We start from the raw sequence: 25,342 nt of genomic DNA, 5'->3' as shown, positions 1-25,342 counted from the left end.
TTAAATAACTATTTCTTAGTTTTCAATTGTAATATAATTGAATTCAATAGTCATTGAGATGATGCCCGTGGTTAAAATTTTAAAGTTACATGATACATACATCAAATTTAAAGTCTGTTTTTATATAAAATGTAACTTTATATATAATGTTCCCGGTACATATTCATCTATTAGAGGCTATTTTAAAACGTGAGTATAATTGTATGTTTAATATTTTCTTTAGAATTGCACCCAGAGGCGGCATGAAGATCAGCGATGGCAGCCTTTCTGACACACAGACATACTCTGAAGTGAAATCAGACTATGGGATACCCTACGCGCCCTGGCTCAGGCATAGGTAACTATTTTATGCTATGGTCTTTGGTTGAATGTATGTTGTAAAATATGAGTGATGTGCGAACCTGTAACAGTTATGTGTCTGTTCTGTGATTTATTTTTATATCATTGTCATATAATCGTTCATCATCATCTTCTAATTCATTTATGTCTTTTGTATTTTATGCATTTTGTGTATAATTAATTCTCCCTGAATTCAGAAATCATTTAACAAAAGTAATGTTGGCATTAATGAAGTGTTTGTTACATCACACTCTTTGTTAACCAGTACCAATTCATTTTTTTTTATTTTTTTTGGAAATCTCAAATTCAGTACTGATTCCGAAGATTTCTGAGCTTTATTGACGCGAGTATATTTTTTATAGTTTGTGTGGATAATAAATCTAACTAAGTATGTCTATCATGCTTTTGTTTTATGACTTCAGTATATTATTATTATATTGTGGCGTACATTATAATATTATACTTCAACGTAAATGTGTGCTGTATAACACACAATATGCTTCTATCTTTCCTACTTTCCGATGGCCAGTTGTAGTTAATATTATATCAAACAACTAATGAGGTGACTTATCAATTTTAAAAATGGAATGTTTTTGTTTTTCTAAGAGTATTTTTTTAATTTGGATAATTTTGTTTTTAAAATAAATACAACTGGCCAGCACCATCACCGCATTTCCCCCATTACAGCAACACATACTCGGCGAGCGGGCGGTTGTCAGAGGGAGAGTCGATGGAGTCGCTCACGTCGCTGCACTCGGCGCAGGCGCAGGCGCACAACCACACCTCCTCCCCTAACTCCCACCGCAGCTCACTCACACACAATAAGCTCATCATGCACCGAGATGCACAGGGCTCCAGGCTTAACAGGAGCAACAGCATTAGGTGGGTTTCAACACACACTTTGACGGGTTATTTTTTTTTATTTGGGTGTTCATAATTAGTGGGAGGTGGTATTTGGTTGTATGTCGGTGTTTGCAGCTACGAATTACAATGTTCATGATTTTGAAATAAAGCTTCATTAAAAGAAAATTGTATACCGTTGACACTAATTATTAATTTCTCTGAAGGTATTTTTTTAAATAAATGATTATAAAATATCTCATCAACATTGTAATTGTGGTGTGTCGGGTCAGTTTCCTAAATAAATATTTAAAAAATTATATGCAAGATTAACGGGGCAATTATACTTACGTCATGTTTTTATGTTGGGTGACGCCATTTCTTATACCCGTGACTGTGTGTACATTGACTTTACAATACCAATTTGATTCCACAATTAAACTCCATTATTTGCCTTATCATTGCTTCTGGTTTCTGTACATACTTGTCACCACACCGTCTATCTCATGAACCCATATCATGCTTTTTACTGTGAATATTTCAATATGTGTTTATATTATGTGTAAATATTTTTATACTCCTTATTTGGTTTACAATCCAATCTTGGTATAAACATGTCTTGGTACAATTTTTAGCTATCTGAGAGATAGGACGTTCCCAAGGTATGCCACTCGGTTGGAAGTTTGTAAAATGTTTTCGCTTCGACGGGGCACGCTTCACGAATGCATGAGTTGGAAGTGGCACGGCTTACAAATTATTTACACGAACTTATTTGCTATTTGGGCAACATACATTTGGCAATAAAAATAACGCAATTACACTGAGCATCCCATGCAAATTTATTTTTACTTTTCATTGATATTACAGCGTTGGCGAGGCACAGTAAGCTATGGAGAATCGTTTTGAATTAGTCTTTTTAATTCCGCTATTGTCTGTGCCATATCGTTATGTGTAAAACGCAACGCTTAATTCATAAATAAATATAAATGTTTTGAACTGTGTATTCTTAAAATTAATAAGTTCATTCATTTCAGATCGACTAAGTCAGAAAAATTATATCCGTCGATGCTACAAAGGTCTTCAGAGAGCGATTATGAACCGTATTATTGTTTACCTGTGCAGTATGGACCAACAGGTCAAGGTGAAGTATCTTATTTATACAGCATATTTTACATATATTATTACAGCATATTTACTTACCTACCGAAATTGAATACAGCGCCATCTCTGTAAGTTTACCGTCACTACTCACACAGCTTGCGCTTTCACGTATACTTTCAAAGCAGTTTGTAATGTAAGAAGCTACAATACAAAAAATTGAACAACTTAAAGCTTTCATATCGTTAAGAACTGATGAAATTGAGTTTAGCTTTCCAAAATCTCTTATTTGCTGTTTTTCTTATTTTGTTTATTTCAGGTATTCTGTTTATTACTAAATGTTACAAAATACTTACTCGTAAGTTCTGACACGCCAATAAATATTTAAATACTATATAGGGTTATACTTAACGAGTATCTACTATAGGTACCTTGTTTGCTCCTGACCACAACATAATTATCCTCGTAGGTCTAAACTATGGTGTGTCGGAGCCGCCGTCGCCGTCGCCGCGCTCGGCGCTGAGCCCGACGCACGCGCCCGGCAACGTCATGCACACGCCGCGCCACTCACACCACTACCCGAAAAAGAACGACGATGGTCAGTGTAATAAAATAATTCTAATAATTATTTCTGCCTAATGATTTCTTATGTTTACGCGAATGTTAGACATTGAAATTAGATGTGATGTGAAATTAGAATGTTAGACAAAGTAGAGAAAGGCCTTTAAAATTTAATACGACGAAATTTTAAAGGCCGAAATATCCATGCATATTAATTATTTTTACGTTTTTCTTTCAACTGCGAGAACTAATCACTAACTAGACGTGAATTTAAATTCTTTACTTGCCAATACTTGTTTAGTTACCCAGATTAAAGGTGAAACAAAATGTATGAAAAATGGACCTTAAGCTATAACCTTAACATTGATTTTTTAAAAAAAATATTATAATAATTAGTATAATGTGAAGAGATATACGTATTTTTGGAGAAACTAATGTAGAGTTAGGTAATTTGAAAAGTTAATATTATACACGTTAAATGTTATATTATTGTACCTTTACTTAGTGCAAAATATAAAAGCGTGAGTCACGTTTTATATTCAGTAAGTTTTATTAAAGATGTTCAATACAAATAGACAAGTACGTAAGTACGTAAATAAGGAAGAAGTAATATATATCAACATGGTCTATTATTTAATGTACAGTCAGCCATAAAAGTAGCTGAATAAATACAAATCTTTATTTAAAACGCTCCTACATATTAAACTCAATCTAAATATTTATTTATTATAAGTTTATTTTAGTTAAGCAAAAAATATTGTTCATATGGATACATAAGATTTGATAAGATTAAGGCCATTTGACATTGTGAATTTGCTCAACTTATGTGGTTGACTGTACCAATATTATGATTAGTAATGTCAATCACATATCCAAGTTGTCGATCGATAATGACATGTTAGGAAACTGGGGATGTAATATCATCGCGTCTGTTTGGGACAGATGTCTCGGTGGTATTTCGTAACCACATCCATGTGTTGAATGTGAATCTATAGTTTGATATCGGTACCCGATTTAGGAATAGATTTGGTTCGATAATAAATTGATTATTATTTTATATAAACAATGCATTTATTGATTGGCAATCAATAGATACAGTTTTTGTTCGAGAAACGTTTTTAGGATTTAAATATTTCTTCCAATTACGTTTCAAGTTTGAAGAAGAAAAATGTTACATTTACCAAGAAGATGTTACCAATATTAAGTATCATAGTAAAATACATACGATTAAATTCTTACTCACCCCACTAAGATAATTTGTGTTGTGTTTAGAAGGATTGAGATTGAGATTGATATAAGGATAAGGAGTGATTATAAGGATGTGAAAAAAATTTACGCACAACTCCTAGACTTTAGACAAAAATATACTGACTTCCTCAAAATTAAAAATCACTTACAATCAATTACTGGATAAAAATGAATTCCAACCACTTATTCGATCATGCTATGCGTAATATAAATGCAGTATTATTCTTTATTTGACATCTAACCGTATTTGTAACCTATCACCTTAAGAATCGAATTGGAACAAAGCCGAACGCTATAGAACAGTAAACACCGTTCCTAATGATGTTTATTCTCTGAACACCATTGTTTATCATGTTGTGAGAAAAATAAATCAATAGGGCTATTGCGAGCTAAGAGAATGCAGTAGGTATTATACATAACAGGATCGGATTCATACGAAGGGTCTGGGAAGTAATGGCAGCCATCTATGGAAAATCTGTTAATTTAAATTTTTAAAATGTACTTATATTTAGTTTAAGTCAATAAGTTCGAATATTCTATGAAGAACATTTTAATTGTTAAATATTCAGATGTTGACCGCCCCGTAATGATAATTCTAAATTCGTCCCTGGAAATATCAATATCGTATTAATTTATTAATAAAGAAAAACACAATATGATTTTAGAGCTGTAGTCAATAGACGGGTAGTGTACTGAACGTTTGTACTACACGCTGAACTTGAAGCTCTTTTGCTATGTTCTACCATATCCACGTGATCGAAGAGTTCCAATTAGCGCTTTGTGTTAACCCAAAAGGTAACCAAAACATTAGAACGAAGCGCCAAGAGACCAGATTTAATGAAGAATAGAAACTGATTAATGGAAGAAACATAAGCTCGTATACTTTTAGCTATATAATTTCTTCTGCTGTATGTTATTGCCATAGCAATCATGAATCCCACGTATATGTGTACAAGGAAGACAGAAGTTAAATCAGATTTACATGGTCATAGCTTCACAGCTTCAACATCTTCGAGATGTTTTGACAAAATTCCCAATGTATTAAATGTCAAGGTTGTATTATTGTAGTTAACTAGAGCAAAAATGATTGTTTTTTTTTTTTGTTGTATGACAGTGCACGGTTCGACGGCGTCGCTAGTGTCGACCGCCTCCTCGCTGGCTGCCGGCGCAGGCGCAGAAGAGAGGCACGCCCATGAGGTGAATATAAATGTAAATTGACTGAATTCCTAACTTTATAGATATAATTCGTTTTAAGGTAATTATAATGTTTGATGGTAATGCTGCAGATTTTAAAGATTCATATTTTTTATGCGGATTTTTTGGATTCATTATATATCATGAATTTAATGCGTGTTTTAGTCAACGTAGCATGACTACATGTTTATTGGGCTCTTACATGCATTTTGGGGGAGATAATGTTGGATGTGCTGAAAATTGTCACGTGATGCATGATTTTTTGGGGGATTTGTGCAATCCTATAAGGCCATTACGTAATATATTAGTAATCCTTTACGTCATTTAATGCATGTATTGATCGTGGTTAACCTCAATGCTCTTCGACTATTAAGTACATTTGATTTTTAAATTAATATCTATAAGTGCGACTACACGCTAATAACTAAAGGCCAGGGGAAAACCGTTTTCTAAAAAAGTAATCCCGACAACATTCCCTAACACAGATAATACTGTACCATTTTGTAATGTAACTACTATTCAGGTTTAATAAACATTTTCAATTGACGCAACGGTCTTCGCCCTGGATTCGAATTTACCCCTATAATTATGCTGTAAGAAATCAACAAATTGTAAGCACACCATAGATATACTATAGTTACGTACTATGTGCGTATTCAAATTTTCCTCATTACTCCATAGGTGCGAAAGCTGAGAAGAGAACTGGCCGATGCGAAAGAAAAAGTTCACACTTTAACAACGCAGTTAACGACCAACGTAAGTACTTCACTTTCAATTTACTGTCTGCAACTCATTAACTTAATAATGGACGCGTAATTCCATAATTGCCTTACCTATTAGAGTCCAAACAATACTTCGAAATTCACATTGTTTTTTGGTATAAACAGTTATACTAAGGACGTACTAACCTTATTTTTTCTTCCCCTTTGTGTGCAATTAGAATAATTATATAACCTCTCGTAATAATCAAAACATATTTTTTTCTATTTTTTATTACTTACTTACCCTTTATTTTAGGACATTATACATTCATTTAGCATAATTTATTTGACTATTAAACGGTTTTACACACCTGACGGTATACATAGAAAAGTTTTTGCCCTATGAATCACGTGGGTGAGCCCACCCTTTAAAAAGGTAAACTTCCTTCTAGCGTGGTTACTACTAATTTATCAAATGTCAGCTGACATTGACGCATTCACAACGAAACATGATATATCAATAGACAAAATCGACTACTGAATCAACCTTGTATCATGCCCACTGGTCGTGTCTATTTCGATGTATTGGTAACTGAATACCTACAAACTTCGAATCTTGTCTTTACCGTGATTTGCTACCACCGTGTTGATTACAAAAGCTCTCAAAAACTCTTGACATTGATGCGTCTTATAATCAACATTTAATGATGTTATGATGAATTATACCTTTTTGTGTACCTTAAGATTTCTCATTTACCAACAAGGTTTGTCGATAATTTCGTACAGGTTAAAGGTTATTTGCAATGGAGTAATGTAACTTTGGTGATGGATAAAAATCAGCATTGACGTTAATCAATCAGCCCTCTGCAATCGTATGTTATTATAGTAAATTAAGAATCTTACCCTATAAGGATACTTAAGATAAGGGACTTTAATTATATAATGTGTAGCAATACTTTATCTGACCTGTCGAATATTTCATTAATATTTATCGACCTCTTTGACCGAATGTATATATTAATTTAGCGCGTTTTACAGTGTTAGTTTGGCTAGTGAAATATATTTATTACTTTTCAAAATGGTTACATTTAATATAAAGTCCCACTAGGAAAATTTTGTTGAGCGCAATGCAATTTGGCATCTATGGTCTTTCAAGCCAGAATGTTGAACTTAGATTGTAATAAAAGAAAAATGTTTTGTTATGAGTTAACTTCATTACAAATAAAGACCATAGTTCGTTAAACTCAGGTCAACAGAACATATAACAGCAAAGATAATAGCGAGAAAATCACCCATTAAAAATAATTTGAAACAATTGCTATCCACATTTCATATCTTTGATAACCTTACAAACCAAGAAAGTTGAAATGTCACGAATAAAGGGTCAGTGAGGTGGTATCGGAGGTCCGCAGTCCGCAGCGACCGTGAGACACTCGGTCCCCGTTGCGCTTCCATATCAGGCGCGAGGAATGTATGCCAAACGCCACTGCGCTATCTGCCAGCGCCCAAGTAACAGGCGAAATGACACTAACAAACATTTCCATTTGATAACAAATTAATTAATTTGTTAGGGTCAGGGCACAGGAATTTAGTTCGCGGCACAATCTATTGTACCTATTCTATGAACGTCAATGGCGCAGTTTGACTTATCATTTATCAGGACACTATTCAGTGACTGCTATCGTTTTATCCTGGTGCAGTGATTGTGTTTTAATGAATGCACATAACTTGAATGATAATTAAATTCATTAGGATCTGGAAATGTCATGGATATGAATAACAAATTCAATTTTCTATATCACACGAAAATAACCTTTAAATATTAGTAGGTATTTAAATATAGGTAATTGATTATCAATATGTCACATGTCATTGTCAAAATGAAATGGGTGTTAAATAAATCGATCTATATGTAATACGTACTAGATCTGGCGTTCCGAGCACTTACTGAGTTCAACTGAATTGTACTGCAATACAGTATTGGTTGTCATTTTACTTGTACTCTATTTAGAGCGCTTTTGCACTGCATGGTTTAAAATTTTTGTTACACGACGATTGATGTTTTAGCGCTGCAGCGAACTTTAGTTCTGACTCCAGATTTTCCACAAATAGTTTATGGACGTTCGTGTCTATAGAATATACGTCAATGGTTAAATACAATCGCGACATTTCATAACTTGATCAGTTCTATGACATATAATTTTACAGTCTTTAAATACGATCGAAAATGGCGTGTGAGCAGTCGTAGCTCGGTTTCGCTGATGTCAATCTGATAATACATGTGTATGACTGCAGCAGCGGGTCAATTGGTGCCGTGTGTCAAAATGTCGTGTCCTTATAAGTGGTCACTGAGTTAATCCAAAGATAGCTGCAACAATGGAACAGTACATTAAATTTTAATGAATACGTACTGCAAATTCTTGTAGACGTTTGTAAGGGTCGATGAACGTTAATATGACTTTTAATTTTAAATGCGAGAATTTTGGTTAGTTTTAACAATATTAATTATGAGGATTAAGGATCTTAAACTATAACATTATTAACTTTTTTATATATTTTACACGAGGCATCGACGCGTACGCATACATTTTGCGGAAGTATCATTACCACTGACTAATAAATGTCTGAGATCAGTACAGAGCGTATTTCTTTACGCTATTTAATTTTTATGTACAATGAGCCTTATTTATGGTTATGTACCTAATTTTAAACATTAATATGTTTTACTATAAAATCTGTACATAATAATACTTATTTAAAAAAAACATCCTGACGAGTTTGAACATAATTCGAGCTAACTATACTATCAGAGATCACTCAGAATCATTTTATTCTGAAAAATGATTTTTAGATAGACCAACGCGAAAGCCAAAGCTTTGTCATATGTATATATGCATAACAAGAATCTGTAGTTCCGAGATGTCGTCCATTGCCGTCATTAAAGTTCACATTAATTAGTCCACCCTTACATCTTCGCCGAACTACTAACAAACAAACACTCAAAGTAAATTTAAACTGACTTTCTTATTAAATACATAATATTATGAAAGCGATAATTTATTGTGATTAATTAATATACTCATCGATTCGCTTTGTTGTTCCCGACAGCGACATGTTTTTATCTATACTTATAATTAGGTTATGCTGGCGGTTTCACTCGCATGAAATACCTTTTCCAGAGAAGTCGGAATAAAAAGTAACCTATAATAGGCAATAATATGTTAATTCAGGAGATGGTCCATCTGTTTGCAAAATTTGAATCGTTCAGTTGTTTCGGCGTTTACTTCTTATAAACATTCTTACATCTGCAAAAACTTTCGCATTTATATGTATTTGCAAATATGAAATTGTTTATCACTTACCTCTTCTTTTACATTTTATATGAGTATAAAATGTGTTGACATAATGCTATTATTTATTGATCATAGGAAGGGATAGAGGGGAACGAGAATCTTTTTTCTAACCAAATCGGTTAACTTTCGCCTTATAGCTTAGCACTGTAAAAATTACAAGTTCAGAAATTATAAGTAAATAATATACTATAGCCCTTTATTGGTAACAATGTTTGTAAACAAAAGACTTTGACGATACGACGTTACAAATAACGTATAAAAAGTCCAACAACTACTAATGATTTGTCCTTTGTGTATCTTTGGATAAATAAAAGGTTTCCGCTGCGTAACGATCCCCCAAAGTATTGATTTAATTCATGAGACCGATGAAAAACCCTAGACCTCAATGAGAGTTCGTCGCGTAAGTTTTTGTGCTTCTAATTTACTACTCGGTGGAACATCGTCGCCATAAATAATTCAACGGCACAACACAAGCGGCCGTCGTTCTTGTGACGCTATTGTTTAGTTTGTGGACGTTTATTTTATGCTCTAGTGGCCCACTGTGTTGTATATTCTAGTACCATCGCTGCATCACAAATGCATCGTTCTCGGAGTTATGCTTCCGTCACATAGTAGGTTTTCGCATGATGAGTAATTATGGCTAATTCGTTTCCTCTATTCGGATTATGGTGTTGATAGGCGACGCGATTGGAATTAATTGAATCAGCCGTCGCTTTGATCTGACGATCGACTGAGGTTTTTGCTCTTCGGCCCATATATTAGCATCAAAAGCGTACGAGCAACGCCACCGATGGATGTTAACCGCGATACGAGGTATCAATTGGTTTCAATGGAGATTTAATTTGATGCATTGATCGTAACTGCGCCATCTACACTCATTCGTTTTGCTGTGTCGTTATTTGTTGCATTGATTTATTTTAAACACAGTTGTTGCGTTGTGTAAATTTTATTACGTTTGTTTTCAAATATGTCTTCAAAATTAAAAAATAAGTAAGTTATCGGACTATCAACTTGACATTTGGTTCATTACGTTTGAACTCAGATGCGTAACCGTATTGTTCGTTTATGCTATTTTAAGTATGAACAAACCTATATTTGCATTAGAAATTGTAAATTTAATAAGCACTTGCGCTGGCACTCTGCCAACCTTGATAAAGGATCAGGTATAATGGAAAGTCAACGGTCCCTTTTCATTAGTATTGTAATGCATAATTGTTTAACCGCGTTAAACAATGAATCATCTGGGAAAAATTAAATCAGGTTACAAAGAATGTAACATTTAAACTATTCAATGGAAATATTTATTTTATATTCTAAAAAACACAGCTGCGTAATCTAAACATTTTAAAGTAAATATTCAAACGGTTACAAATGATAACACAATTGCAGCCATTGGCACATAACGTTTAAATAAGAAATCAAGTTCTGTAGACCAAAAATGTAGAGTTTGATGAATCAAGCGTGTCCTTGCATTTTGTGAGCGACTTACACTAAACTCAGACATGATCAGTAATATCATAATCTTATCGGTGAAGTTTTTAACAAGAATCACGCATATATTACCACTTTATAAGATTACAAACATCGTTAGGTACATCGAAGCATGTGCGTAGAGTTTATCAAAAGTGTAACACGAGCCCGTGCCCCATAAATCCTCTGAAGTGGCTGCCGCACTTGCGCAACAAGTGTCTTGGATAGAATAATGCTCTCGACCCGCGTACAATCCTTTTAATGATGAATTCATCCAATTAGGAATGATCAATCAATATAATTTACGGCCCATATGGGATACATAATGTTCCAATGATCCTACCCCAAAAAATAGCAATCTCTCCCCTATGCTGTAGCAATCAATAGACTGTGTATTTATACCTCGGTGATCCGGGTTGTAAGGGTTCCGTGAGTCAGTTAACTACAATGCAGCCGGTGACCAACATGCCACCATCGTTTGAGACAGTATGAGCCTCGCCTGCGTACGGGGCGGACGTACGCGCGTCGGCTTTCGGCCGTTGTGCACGTTGTTCTACGACTTTATAAACAAAAACTTTTTGTGTATAAAATTGTGTTGCGTGTGAGACAAAAAATTGTGTTTAAAATCGTGGCAGTGTCTTTCAAGCGAGTTTTGGTACTTATTTCTATCGAAACAGTGTGTTTTTCGTCATTTTTTGAGCGCCATATGAGCAAAACATGTTTGATTATCATTTGTTGTTTTGTTACCAAGACATCCGGGTGTATTTTGTTGATACCGCTCCGTATATGATCGATGTACGGGTGAATTAAGATTTAATGATCTTCGTTCGATTTTTGTATTGAGCTTGAGATATGAAATGGAAAACATTGATTGATTGAACGTAGAAAATTCATGATTTGCATATTATAATAACGTATTCAATATGCACTATGTGTGATTGAACCTTATAGGTTTTCTGTTTCAAATTATGTTTTGTGGTAATTTTTACTTCCTTTGCAATTGAACAGCAGTGTAGAAGAGCGCAGGTTACTGCGTCCTTTTTTTACCAACGTTCTAAGAGCCCTTTATTAGTGAATCCTGCTTGACGCAGTACTCCGTCGATGTTAAACTCTTTTATGTTGTCATTGTTATAGAAAGCTTTTATGTAAAACGTCGTTCAACCAGCTTTTAAGTACATTTAAGTTCTGTCCTGTTTCCGGTGTTCGGTGCGAATTATAAAGCACTAACAATACAATTGCTTTCTGTAAGTTATAAGTTGCATTTTTTTTAATTTATTAATGATGTTAACGTTTAAATTAATTTTTAAAATTATTTGCCAAGTAAATAGTCTCCTTAGTTCAATTGTCCATATAGTGAACGGTACATATAAGCGATCATATAAGTTGGCGTCTTCATATTATTATATAAATGTACTGCAACTAACAATAAAATAGATCTATAGTAATAGCTTTATGCAGAATAAAATCAACAGTTATGATAGTATTAATAATTCCTTATACCACTGATTGAATATAAAACACAATATTTTACATAAATATGTCGGATAGGATGAAGACGATAGTAAACATATTGTGAACCGTAACACATGTGTGATGTGTCCCATTCTATAACGATGAAAGTAAACATCAGACGCGTAGCGGTACGAAAATTTTGTTTATAGACTTGCCTGGTTTTAGTTTGGGTCTAAACATTAGATACCTTCGTTTGATCTGTTTTATGCTCACATTTTTCCTCTTTCTCTTCTTTTCCTTATGCAGTTTTATAAGATAATGTTTAACGCGCAGTAAAGTAATTACAATTTATATCCATTATATTTTTATTACAAACATAAGTTATAGCTCGTGTAGTCAGTTGACCGTTTCATGTTTAATGAAGCTTTAGATCTTGTGCAATTATTCCCTTATTTCCTTCATACAACACTATCTGCTTCTAAGCAAACGAATTTCAAGCAATTACTCTAATCTTAACTCTTGATAAGACCTTTTATGTATCGTACCTGCAGTTTTTATGACGCAGACGCAATTACAATCTCCTTCAAAACATTTAAACTAATGTTTCTATTTAGTCGCACAAGACATTTATGGATGCAATAAATCAATTTGTGTATATTGTACCTTGTTTGCTGCGGTCGGTAGCAGCCAGCCGTAACGATCTGTTGTCAACGCAGTGGCACTGGAAATGTTTACGTCCCATTTGCGCAATTTGTGGCCACCGCCTGTAACTATATAATACGCCATATAATGTTCTAAACTGGATACGAATGTGAAAATCAAATATGAAAGTGCTCTGACTTCCGTATAATCTATCGCATACATTCGTGATGGTTTCCGAGAATACAGTAACAAGTCAACGTTCAAAAGACTTTATAGGCTCAACCGGATGGTTCTTAAAACATAATTTTTCACTTCAATCATAGCCCATTTGTGGCTTCACGCCTTTTACGGCTACTTCGGTAAACTGTTTGAGATGGCTTGTCATGTTTACTGGCGTACTTTTAAAAGCATTCGGCCTTTGAATGTCATCGTACTTCGTGTTTTACCAATTTTGATTTATTCACTTGTTTTATCTCACGGTTTTACTGCTGAATGGGTTATCAAAGAAATATTTTGATAAATAACCATAGTACCTGTGACACATTGAAGTCTTTGTCACTTATCAGATTATTTATTCACTAGTACAAATAAGTATGTGTTAGATATGTTGATAATGAATTTTTAGTCATGAGAATGAAGGAAGCAATACGAGTGTTTCTATATTTATTCAAATAATAACAATGTGCCGAGGGGCATTTACTTATAGTTACGAGAGCAGTGTGTTCAATCAGCGAAGCGCCTCCTCGGCTCCGTCAATTGAGGTTAATTCGTAAAGAGCCTGGCCAGGGATCTCCAGCCACTGCGACTGTTTTATTTGTTTGTTCGATACACAAAATATTCCAATACTCACGCGTCGTCGACAAACAAGAAAATCATATAAATAAGCAATCCAAATACATTTTTTTACTGTATCCTACTGTTGATTCATATGCAAATACACAAAGATTGCTGTTTTATGTGGCTTCTTCTACTAATTCGTTGACTGAGTTATTAGGTAAATCTACCTAAATACTTATTACATTAAAAGCTGTTTCTATAGCATTAAAAAAAGAAATACCATTATTTAATTCTGTACTAAAGCAGGATTCACTTTATAACACTTTCTCACTGCAGCAGTAACTAATACCGATGTATTTAACTTAACTTATTTAAGAGTTGTCTAAGCTAGGTTTACGATCTTTGTATGTTAACAGAAACTTTTAATGTTTTATCGGGTTTCGGTGCACGCGGGTTGGAAATAGTGTTTATGGTACAAAGACAACGAACCCGTAAAATGTACGTAAAAATTACTGAGACTTTCAGATAGCTTCACATCCTCTGTTACGTTACATTGTTTAAACGTACTCAATCGATTGAACTAATACGCATTTTACTTGAATTTACTTCAATCTGTTTCAATATTCTTGAATTTTTCTTACCTTTTCTTACAACATTTCTTATTGCCTTGTTTTAATGTTATTTGCAATTAGGAGCGACTGCTTCACCTGTCCCATATTACTTATAGTTGATAATATTTACTTTTTCACGTCACACCAACATAGTCATCCAATTGTGAAACAAACTGAATTACCGAACCCTTGAAACCTTGCGGTTAGCCTCAGAAACATCTCACCGGACAAACAAATGAGTGAAGGATGTACTATGTCGTAACAAGTCACAAGTCGAGATCACCCACGTCTCTCCCTGACCTATTTAGGCATAGATTTGATAATGTTTAATCCCATAGCCTCGATGGGCTCGCGTTGTGAAATCGGGTTCGATGTTAATCCTCGTGACTTACACCTTCGCATTTAATGCACATTATCATAAATATGATAAGCGAAATTAGACTGCCATACCAGCATTAATGAAACGTATTGCAAACAGTAAACTAACATAGGATTTTATTTCATTATCTACCATCTACCCATCATCCATATAAAAAAATATATAGGCTAAAACAAAATCCGTTAGCCTGTTTTATTAGTATGTTATCAAATTAATAGACTCTACCGTGTATGTAATCCTTAGCCTATCACCACAGATTATGTTTTCATAAAATTATTAGTAAAGGATGTGTGCATTGTTCATAGTACCCGTTTCCTAATAAAGATGTAATTTTTATTGGTATTCCAATCTTAATTATATCATAAACTTTAATAAGACGAATAAAAAATGTTGTAAAGTCTTAACTAGATTTCAATCCAATAAGACACATAAAGATACAAGTATTAATTACTAACAAACATGATATTAGAAATTAAGAAGAAACTAGCAACATCGTTTACAGGAAGGAACTCGAACACGTTCTTATAATTACATAATTAATATCGTCCGTTTGCCGTTTATTGTTGGTTCAACATTTACGTAACCAAGTAGTTGAAAAGAGGAAAGAAATCTTGATTGTAATTAATCATAAAATACGTTTTACGGTGCACCGATGAAATATTATTTTTGTTCATTTGTATTGTTAATGGAATAGTGGTATGTTTTCAAGAACCAAACCAACCAATATGTTTTCTGGTTGGGTTTCATAGATAAAACAAAGGAACTTATAAACCTTAAATATTATTCAGGCTATCATATTTAATTTGCGCGCAAATCATATTTAGAACACGCATGTTAAATAACACAGGCTGCAAAACATGTCAAGTTTATAAAAATATGCTGCGAGTCGTCGCATAAATCATACAAAATTTAGTTCCTGTTAATATCATTACACATTTATGTATTCGATTCAAAAGTGGCTACAACTTGGTTGCCTGACTTAGCTTTGATTCAGTCAAACCTTTTTGCGAATTTACAAAAATCTAAAATTTGAAATACAAGATTTACTAAAGTTAAATTCACGGGAAGCCTACTAAGCTATATGTAATCATAATCTTAACATAGCTCGATAATTTATCTTGGTTCCTTTATTATAGTAATTATTGTATCCCGCTTTACTATTACGATTGCCCTAAACTCGCGTTATGTTTTGGTGGCCGTAATTCTCATTTGACGAGACTTGATTTACTTGTAATTTGTTTCGAATCAAGCATAACTATACTTTCACGTCTGTTCACGGATTGCGTTAATATGAGTGTGTGCGAATAGCCATCAAATGTTTCTATACGAATAATAAAGAAGTTCTTTGACGTTTAGTTTCACAACTAAGTTACGGTTTTTTACCTGCATTACTTTGTATTTTGGAACAATTAGCAATTTCTTGGGGATTAAATTTACCTCGCTAACAAATCTGCGAAACAGTAACAAAAACTGTGATTTATCGTTTGAATCAGTGAGTGCTTGCCTTGGAGTAATATTTTATCATTATAGATTACAATTACGTTTCAAAATAACTTCTTATGCTATTTTTATATTATAGTAAATAATCCGTGAGAACCGTCTACTATGATGATACGAACCTGTGATAAGAAATTGCAGCGATTATTTATTTTTTATGCCACGAGCATTTATTTGTTTTATAAAACGTACAGACACGACAAAATCTGAAGTTTTTAAATAAGAACAACCAAAGCAAATACATACAATCGTTCGCTTTATGTTTGGAGTTAGTCGTTAAAAATAGTGCCTATTGTATTTTATTTTAGCTATTTTGTATATAAGAAAGTCTTATTGTTCAGTTGGTATATTTTTTTTGCTACAATAAATCTGTCATTCTTGATATTTCCAATGCCCTTGTTCGACGCGTTACCTAGCACGTAAGAAATAGACTCTGGTCTTTTCAGTTTTTTACCTGTTCAATTTGAATCAATTATGTAGCACTTATTGCCTCTTAATTGATTCTGTACAGTCATATTTGTGTATTATTGATTATTGCGTAATATACATTATTAAATTTGTATTATTACTAATAGTGAAATATGTCTATAGTAAAAGGTTTTTATGTCACTATCGTAACGTCTATTAGTATCAATTGTAACGCGAAATATCTATTATCACGCAATTTGTGTATTTTCACAAAAAAGTAATACTATGTTACTGGGATACCTACTCGTACAACTGTAAACATTATTATGAGAAGTTGAATGTTTTTAGAACTTTTATGATTATTCTATTACATAGCTTTGTTTATAACAAAATTAATTCTTAATTGCCATTAGGTTTTTTTAATACATTTTTTTACCTTACCTCGTTCGGACCCATTACCAAATAATATAACCGGTATTTTTATACTTTATTTAAACAAAAACCTTTTAGCTCTTTTATTTAAAAACCAAAAAAAATATGAACGTTAAAAAGACGTTGTCAGTAGCGATTCAACAGTCGAGTATTATCTATGATGCTCATAAATATACCAGTTCAAACTTTAATGTTAGGAGCGTTATTAAATGTCAAGATATTCATCATTTAAATCACCCTTGTCCACTTGACCTGTGGGTTTATCAATGAATTACGTGATATGGAACTCGTTTAACGGCTGTTGCGTCACCTCGCACCGTCGTCGACCTTGGCAGGAGTAGTTACATTTTGTCACTGTCCTTTTAATAATACGAAGTCGCAATCTTTAACTCCTGTCACACGTGTCACAAGTTTCATAAGTGGTTTATCCGCTTGAAGCAGAATTCAATAGCCGACGCGGAAGGAAGCTCTACACAGGATCATGTCGTATCTAGCCAGGAAGCACCGGCAACGGGCACGAACGCGGATAAGCCAGGGATCAGACTCAAGTTACCGTAAACAACAAACATCTTTGTAGGCACTAAACGCTATGTAAACACCATTCTACTTAACGTTTGCAACTTGGTGGTCTTCACTGACTCAACTAAAAATAAGATAACAGTGTTGACCAGGGGCCATGAGTCAACTACGATGTCACCTGTGCCTTTTATAACCGCGGTGGTCCCATTATCAGCACAATAAACTGCAATGCGATAAGTTTGTTAACTGCGGCTAGCGCATTCCGTATGTCTACCTGCTTACATACGGTTTGGCATTTACAAATGACGCCATTTCGTCATCGTTGATTGGCTACTGTGTTCATCATTAGCATGACAATAGTTTTAAATAGAGGTCGGGGGTTATAGCGGTGCCCCTAAAATTCAACGCTGCGGCAAGTATGGCGTACGCAAACAGGCAAGACAAACAATGCGCCCAACCCACGTTCAATCGGTGTTTATGACCGTCATCTGTGAAATTTGCGACCGTGTGACATGTCTGCTGGCTGGATTGGCGAACTACGACTCTCATAAAATAGAATATTTATTGAAAACAAATCCGTTCCACTCGGTTTCGGACCGACAGTCGTCTAGACGTTATCGTGAAGAAATCGTTTGTTTATGCTAATTGCATGAAATAAATCTTTTAATGATACATCTTTGTTGGAATTTAGCTACTTTCTTGCGGTGTTAATTATTATTCCATCACCGTCTGGTAATGCGATACTATCAAGTGTAGCGCTATCAAGTTTTGAATTGTTGGTATAACCTAGATCAACAGATTAAGTTTCATATTTTGTCAAGATAAAATTACCTATGTGTCTATGCGAAAGTGCCTTGGCCGAATTTGTTGTAATTAAAAAAAAATGCACACGACGCAGTTTTCGGTGTTCACCTCGAGCTTGTGGTTCGGTGTCGGATGTCTTCCCATCGGGTGTGCTCTTGTGCGGTGTGGCCATGTGCGCGACACATGCTCTCCTTGAGTCTTAACGTCATACCGTTGCTTAAAGAATCGAGCAAATTAATACGTAAATTAACAGGCGGTGCGTAAAATATTCTCATTAAATTCAAGTACTTAGGTATTGTGATCTCATGTTGCATGCATGTGTAGTATTACTTGCTGTGAAAACTTCCTCATTCATTGAGTGCAGTGTTACTTATAAGTACTTAGGTAATACCTAGATGGAGGTCGTATGTGGTATTTACAAGGCATAATGATTAGATAACTCGTTCAACTGAGATCATCACTATAAAATTGTCTTTTTGCGCAGCGCTAATAATAAAATTTATTGCACACAGTTTAATGTCTATTGAGGAATTCAATACATACAAATTTAATATTTATTCAAATGGATTTTGTTATGTACATTATTTTAACGTCCAAAATTAACGCTACGGCGGTTATTATGTCCAAATTTGGTGTTATATCGCAGTTTACATTAGGGCTATTGCAAGTTATTATAATAAAAAAACTCGTTATTCATGCCTTTTTAATAAGTAAAGAACAACTTCATACATTTCTAATTTTTTTTTTAAATAGTAGTTTATATTCTGCTACTCAGATGTTCATCTCTCGTAATCATTAATATATGAATATTAATAAATATAACGTTACATTGATTGAGTCGTACTATCCATCGTTATAACTTGTCTTTGAAAGTATTTCTCGTAACAGAATGCAATTATCGATAAATTGTTTCGGTAATTATAATGAAACGTAACGTATATATTTCGCCTTGTTTGTTATTGATCCGCCTACGTAAATATTTATTGCAATATGAGAAAGAGAACGTAACTTATTATATTACAAATGCAATAAAATATATCACTGCGTTAAGCCGAAGCCGATTGGATTGAATTAACATTTCTGTATGGCAAACATCAAGCAATTTTTTCCTGATTTATTATTTTCTTTGTCATCAGTGATTACATTAAGATTGATTTCCTGCTCCGTTGTTTTTCTCGCTAAAGTACAACTTGTAGAATGAGAACTGTTAATAATTAGTCGATGATTGGTTCTCTAAACAATCCGTTCCCGTATCATTGAATGAGTCCGCGATCGGTTGGACCGTTAGGGTCGTGATCTCCTTATAACACGTGTTTCTTATGTACTTACGTTGGAGAGTGATAACTGTAAATTCGATGATAAAGTTACGTTGAAGATTATGATAAAAGGATGTTATACGATTAAGATAAGTTGATTAGTCTTATGCTTCTAAAATCTTTTAGAATTCTGAAGTATATTGTGAAGCATGAATAAAATATCTTTCTGTTATAATAGTTTCACTACAATTATATTTACATATCCATGTTCAAATAAAGTTTACCTTCATATGAATATTTATAAAACCGGTTACGGAAATTCTATTCTCTAATTAGTATGAATTCTCTTAGTATTTTTATCTTTATTTCATCAATGATTATCATCTTTCAAGCGCCCAATTTCCGCCTTTATAAAACGTTCCATCTTAAAGCAAATGCCGCTGTTGTAAAAGCAAAACCAAAACCCGTCCATTGCTGCAACCAAACCACCATCAGCTATCATCATTCTATCTTATCGTTATTTACAAACGTCATTATACGATAAACGAAGTTTATTGAAATGTTACGAAATGACCGTGAAATGAATATGGTGCGTTTAGTTTTGTTACTACAGCTCTAGTTAATAAAGGCTACTAACAGGTCGTTGATACGCGAACATGGTACGTGGTGCGAGAGGGAGGAACATACAAACATCATTCGGTGTCCCTTTCCGATGTATGGGCCCTCAAAAACCCTAAGGTTCATAGCCTTTGTTGCTAGACGGTTTTTGCTCGTAACTTACACAAAAAAAAGTAATGGAGATGCATCAATTTCCATGTTCAATCTTAGAAGAAAGATTTTGATGTAGAAGAGACTTTTAGTTAGTTTGAGAATTATACAGAAACTTTACAATGCAATGCCAGAAGGTCGTAAAGCTGTATTTGCTTCCCGGTCTCCCCTTCGAGGCGTTTGGACGATTGACGGTCGCGGTCTCCTCACATGATTTACGACTTAACCCGTATAACAAGATGACCTACCATTGTTTGACTGAGCGCCAGCAATGCCTCTCCTTTGTTGTTTGTTTCTAAAAAGGAGTTTAATGTCCACAACGAACTTAATATTCATTAAGTTTTACGAACTCCTTGTATTGCCATCAACTATTTAGGTGTATAGATGGCAAAGTTCAGCTAGTTTGTTTCTTTAGAACAAATAATGATTTAATATTTTAATAATTTTAGGTACAAGCATTCTCCCAATTACTTATTTAATTACATTGTGTTTTTACTTTTTATGTTATTCTACTTGTATACTTAGTAGATTTTTTAACATACAATTTTGGAGAAGTTTCTACTATCAAATTAAAATTATTTTTAAATGAAGGAATAAAACGCTTTTACCATCATGTGCGTAGACAGTAAATATAGCGACGGTTCATGATTAATGTGCTGATTCTAGGTAAAGCAAAATAAGCAATTGTTTTGAAAAGGACGAGTTGAATACATGATTACTTACAATCAGTATGCATGATACATCTTATTTAAATAAAAGCTGAAATAAAGGCGTTGTTGCTATAGGACGTAACGGACAACAGGCAACTCAGTGAAAGACTTTCATGTTGTTATAACATAATAACGGCTAATATGTTATTGATAGTCGTATAAAAATGCCTGTTGCATAAAAAATTAATTTTTTCAAGAGCTTTTTATACATTACAGAGGTAAATTTTGTAACTTTATGAATAAGCAATAGCAGTAGTAGTTAAGAGTAATTTTATAATTATTAACTAAGCTCAGAGTGGCCTATTCTATCTACGAGAGCTAATTCGTCTTTTTGTAAATACAGACGTACTAATATTAGATCAGCTTTCATACCCGTATATGTAAATATGTACAGCATTTTTGACTTTTACCTATACCAAAGCTCTCGTTCGATTCGAAAGCCCAGTACTTGCATACAAACGGTTATGCCCCCGAAGACCAAATAGGGCCCCCGGACCTTATTAAAAATATTCACGAATTTCTTAAATGAAAGCTACTATCCCTGAGTAGCATATATTTGTGTTATTTTCATTAAGTTTCTTTACTTCGTAAAAAGTTTCACGCAAACGAAGTCATGTAAAAAAGTTATCAATATAAATTGATAGTTCATCAGCTTGTTATAGGTTGTTTTAATATCGTAACTTTCGGTTTCATTACTTAACATAAAATATATTATGCACATCGTTAATATAGTAGGTAATGATAGTTCAAGACCACTCGACGGCTTAAACCATGCCATCATAACCCGACTACGAAAATAACTTTATTATACCCTTTTTAACAAGTTTCCTTTTTGCATATTCTCACCTTCACCTTTTAAAATGATATCATAATTTATTTTGCCTTTAATGACAATTTAAATCGATCGACATCGTAATCATAAGATAGGCATAATATTTTATTTTGTAATTTGTAAAGGGCACTTGCATTGATATGATTTTAGACTCACAGCTTTATTATTTATTACACTAGGTATTTTTACAATAACTCTACCATTTAATTTGAGCCTAATAATGAGAAATTACTTCATTGTCAGTTGTAGTTCAAACGCTAAAAAATATAAAAAAAAAACAAGATGCAAATTTAAATTAAGAACGTTTTCCCTTGCCAAGGTAACTTAGGCCGTTTTAAAGGTTCCAAAAGCAAAAAATAGTAACGGCTGCGGTGCCAATAAACGTTAAACAGTGTATGTAGTAACATAAGGCGGTATGAGTCATGACTCATGCGTCGTCATGATGCTAAACGTACGGTCAATGACGGCCGACGTTGTATAATACCATGTTATTTCAACTTTTCGCTTCATGTAGATTTATGTGTTCGTATACCGATACTTGGGGTATCATAAGTTATTGCGATAAAATATTTGGATACATCCAAGGTCCTAACGTTATCTTATTAGGTTGTTTTGTTTTTAAAATGCGATAAAAACAATATTCGGCGTCTATTATAAAATCATTTTATACGTACTTAATATAAAATCAATTTTGATGGTAGCTTGCGTAATATATCTGTATTCATTTTTATCATTTACAGTATGCACTTACATCTGTGACCAATTTATTATTTTAATCCTTCAGACAAAATATTTTCTCTAATAGCAGCGTCAATATATTAAATCTTTTTAAATTTATTTAGAATATATCACAAACATTTTGATTTATATTATAGTCCGTTATTTAATTTAAAATTTAAATTTGCTTATAATAAAATTATAAAACTCAATTTCTTTACGTACAATTCTATCTTAATTCATAAGGCTTTATCGAACGTAATTTATGCTCGCAAGTTTCTATCACTTTCGCCTCTCGAATAACAAATAAATGCAATGCACTGCGTGTTATGAAGTAGGTCTGCCTGCGTTATTAATAGCGAACACGTCATGTACATGAAATAGTTACCGATACCTCTGTGCCTTCATCATACATACGTATCTGATCCTGATTTAGAAAGCGATTTCTGCATCACGTGCACAAATGAGTAACTTAGTTATATTATCTATCTGGTATGGAGTCTTCCTATAATTCTATGATTACTTTACTATGTATAATAAAGTGTTTAAATAAACTAGTGGTCGTAATTTGACCGTCGAATTTAATATATTAGTAACACACATTAAACATACATGTTTTCTGGTCTCCTCTAATGATCTTTAATCATTCCATGCGCACTGTCTGCTTAAAAAAGGGTACAATGTTTTCTCTTTAAATTTTAATATAAAGATTATTCTTATTAAAATACATCGTTTTAGCTAGTACTGTCCTGTACCGAAACAAAGAGTTCATAGTTTACAAAATTCTTTTTTTTTATAAAACATCATATTTTATAGTTATTGATGCACTTTTTTTGTATTTCATATCAGTAACTAATAAAAATATACCACACCATTGTTACATTAAAGTAAGAACGTAAAACAAATACGAGCTAAACGTATTCTCAAGTGGATAAAGTAGCTGTATGGAACCCTTTATAATCTAGCCGACAAAACGAACGAAAATAAGTCTACTTCAAGTTCCAGATATATCTTCCAAAAGGGTCAAGTGTTCCGTGATAATAATATAATATGATTATATACGCCTTAGTACAACGTAACTATATTTTAACTACGCGCAATTATCTCGAAATGAAGGTTATTTCGTTAGATATTACAGAAGAAACAAAAAATAAGTGCGTACACATAAGAGGTGTGTTGTTATGTTCGCAATCAAGGGTCAACCCGGGCAATACTCTGGTGAAGCTCGGTGTGGCGACGCTAAACCACTTTTTTACCATCAATGTTTTCCATTACACATCTATCAGATATACGCATTAGTGTTCCGAGTTGAGTACCAATTCTCGCAAATTGCGAGATTAAAGTCTACATTTTGCAATTTTACGCTTTCCAGATAATAAGACACACAAGATCCACGAGGTGCAATCTTTAACTAAACATAGTTTTGATTTTGTCGTACCTAAACTTACAATATAAGTGACAATTGTTTTGAAAGTTTGAAATATATCAAAATGTGTGAAGTGTTATAAAAAGATTAACCGAAATGGCAGTGACCACGTCGCAAACCTATCATGGATCGCCGATACACGACGGATTTGCGACAATTCGAGCGCCAAGGAGTCGAATCAAGATAAGAAATCTTGTAGAACCAAATCATACTCCTAATCTACCTCAAAGGCATTCAGAGTATTTTACAATACAAAGAACGTCCACAAACAATTTCTTAGATAGCGGTTGTGGAGTACAATATGTGGCGGAGTCAACTAATGCATATGCAGATAAACACACTCGGATTAACTTCAGTGAACCCATTTACGCCAAAATAACCCCGCCGCATTCTAAAAGCTGTTCACCAGTGAAACAAATAAACGGCAAACACGAAACCCATTATGATTCTATCAATATAAAGCCACGTAGACGGCTTAAAAGCCTTGAGATATCTGACGCGGACCTAAGGCGCATCGAAAAAATTGATATCGCAAGCCTCACTAACGGTGAACGATCGATGTACAGCCAGCAAATGAGTCAGGATGGCGGTGAACTACATTCCTTGCGCACAGATGGCACGGGCTCTTCCGTCGACTATCGACGGAGCCATAGCGACCGAGATAACTGCTCCGAATCCTCCTCATATCTCACCGATAATGATAGACCCATATCAAGTTATAGTGACAATTCTACCATACCATCTACGGACACTGAAGATGTATTGAGAGATTTGCCAAACAAATCTAAGTTTAATAGGTCACCACAGAAATACGCCACTCTTAATTTACGAAGGCCTAAATTTATAGATCTAAAACCACCTAATGGTAGAGATAACCCACTGTACGGAAGTTTGCAGAGAAATAAAATTGGATATCATTCTGAACCAAATACTCCAATGACACCGGATAATGTGAGTTTTAGTGAGGAGCCTAGCATTCTCAATGAAGTACATCAAATACCTCGAATGCCTTTGCAAATTAATAGAAATAATTTCAAAAGGTCTGTAAGTGAGTCAAACGGTTTCACGAAGCGACTTAACTACAGGCATTCCTTTAGTGCTGACTTCAGACCGCAAACTCTTGTAAAAAGGCCACATAAATGTTGCGAGTGTGTAACGGGTATTCCGGCCGATGAAGACGGAGACCAGACGTCGAGACCCTCGTCGAGGACTTTAGGAACATTGTACGAGTCTCAGGATCCGAAAATCGGCTGTCAGACTATACTGCGATCTAAACCGCCTATACCATGGTGGGAGTTAGCGATAAAG

At 34.0% G+C, this 25,342-nt stretch overlaps 1 protein-coding gene across 9 annotated transcripts in view; it reads left to right on the top strand.

Annotated features, from left to right (window-relative positions):
* Positions 1 to 25,342, top strand: part of LOC115441861 (protein sickie) — a 181,183-nt gene that overhangs the window by 133,205 nt on the left and 22,636 nt on the right. For 7 of the 9 annotated variants that reach the window (XM_037444928.1, XM_037444926.1, XM_037444930.1 and 4 more), the window contains 6 exons: positions 224 to 337; positions 1,027 to 1,221; positions 2,214 to 2,320; positions 2,747 to 2,875; positions 5,201 to 5,295; positions 5,962 to 6,036. In XM_037444928.1, the coding sequence (XP_037300825.1) occupies positions 224 to 337; positions 1,027 to 1,221; positions 2,214 to 2,320; positions 2,747 to 2,875; positions 5,201 to 5,295; positions 5,962 to 6,036 (715 nt within the window). The remainder of the gene's footprint in view (positions 1 to 223; positions 338 to 1,026; positions 1,222 to 2,213; positions 2,321 to 2,746; positions 2,876 to 5,200; positions 5,296 to 5,961; positions 6,037 to 25,342) is intronic. The other 2 variants (XM_037444927.1, XM_037444929.1) reach the window with 2 other exon arrangements.

The sequence above is a fragment of the Manduca sexta genome, chromosome 28, assembly GCF_014839805.1.
Source record: "Manduca sexta isolate Smith_Timp_Sample1 chromosome 28, JHU_Msex_v1.0, whole genome shotgun sequence".
NCBI classification, from domain to species: Eukaryota; Metazoa; Arthropoda; class Insecta; order Lepidoptera; family Sphingidae; genus Manduca; species Manduca sexta.
The sequence above is the reverse complement of the archived record's forward strand: the minus strand, read 5'-3'. Positions and strand labels throughout refer to the sequence as shown.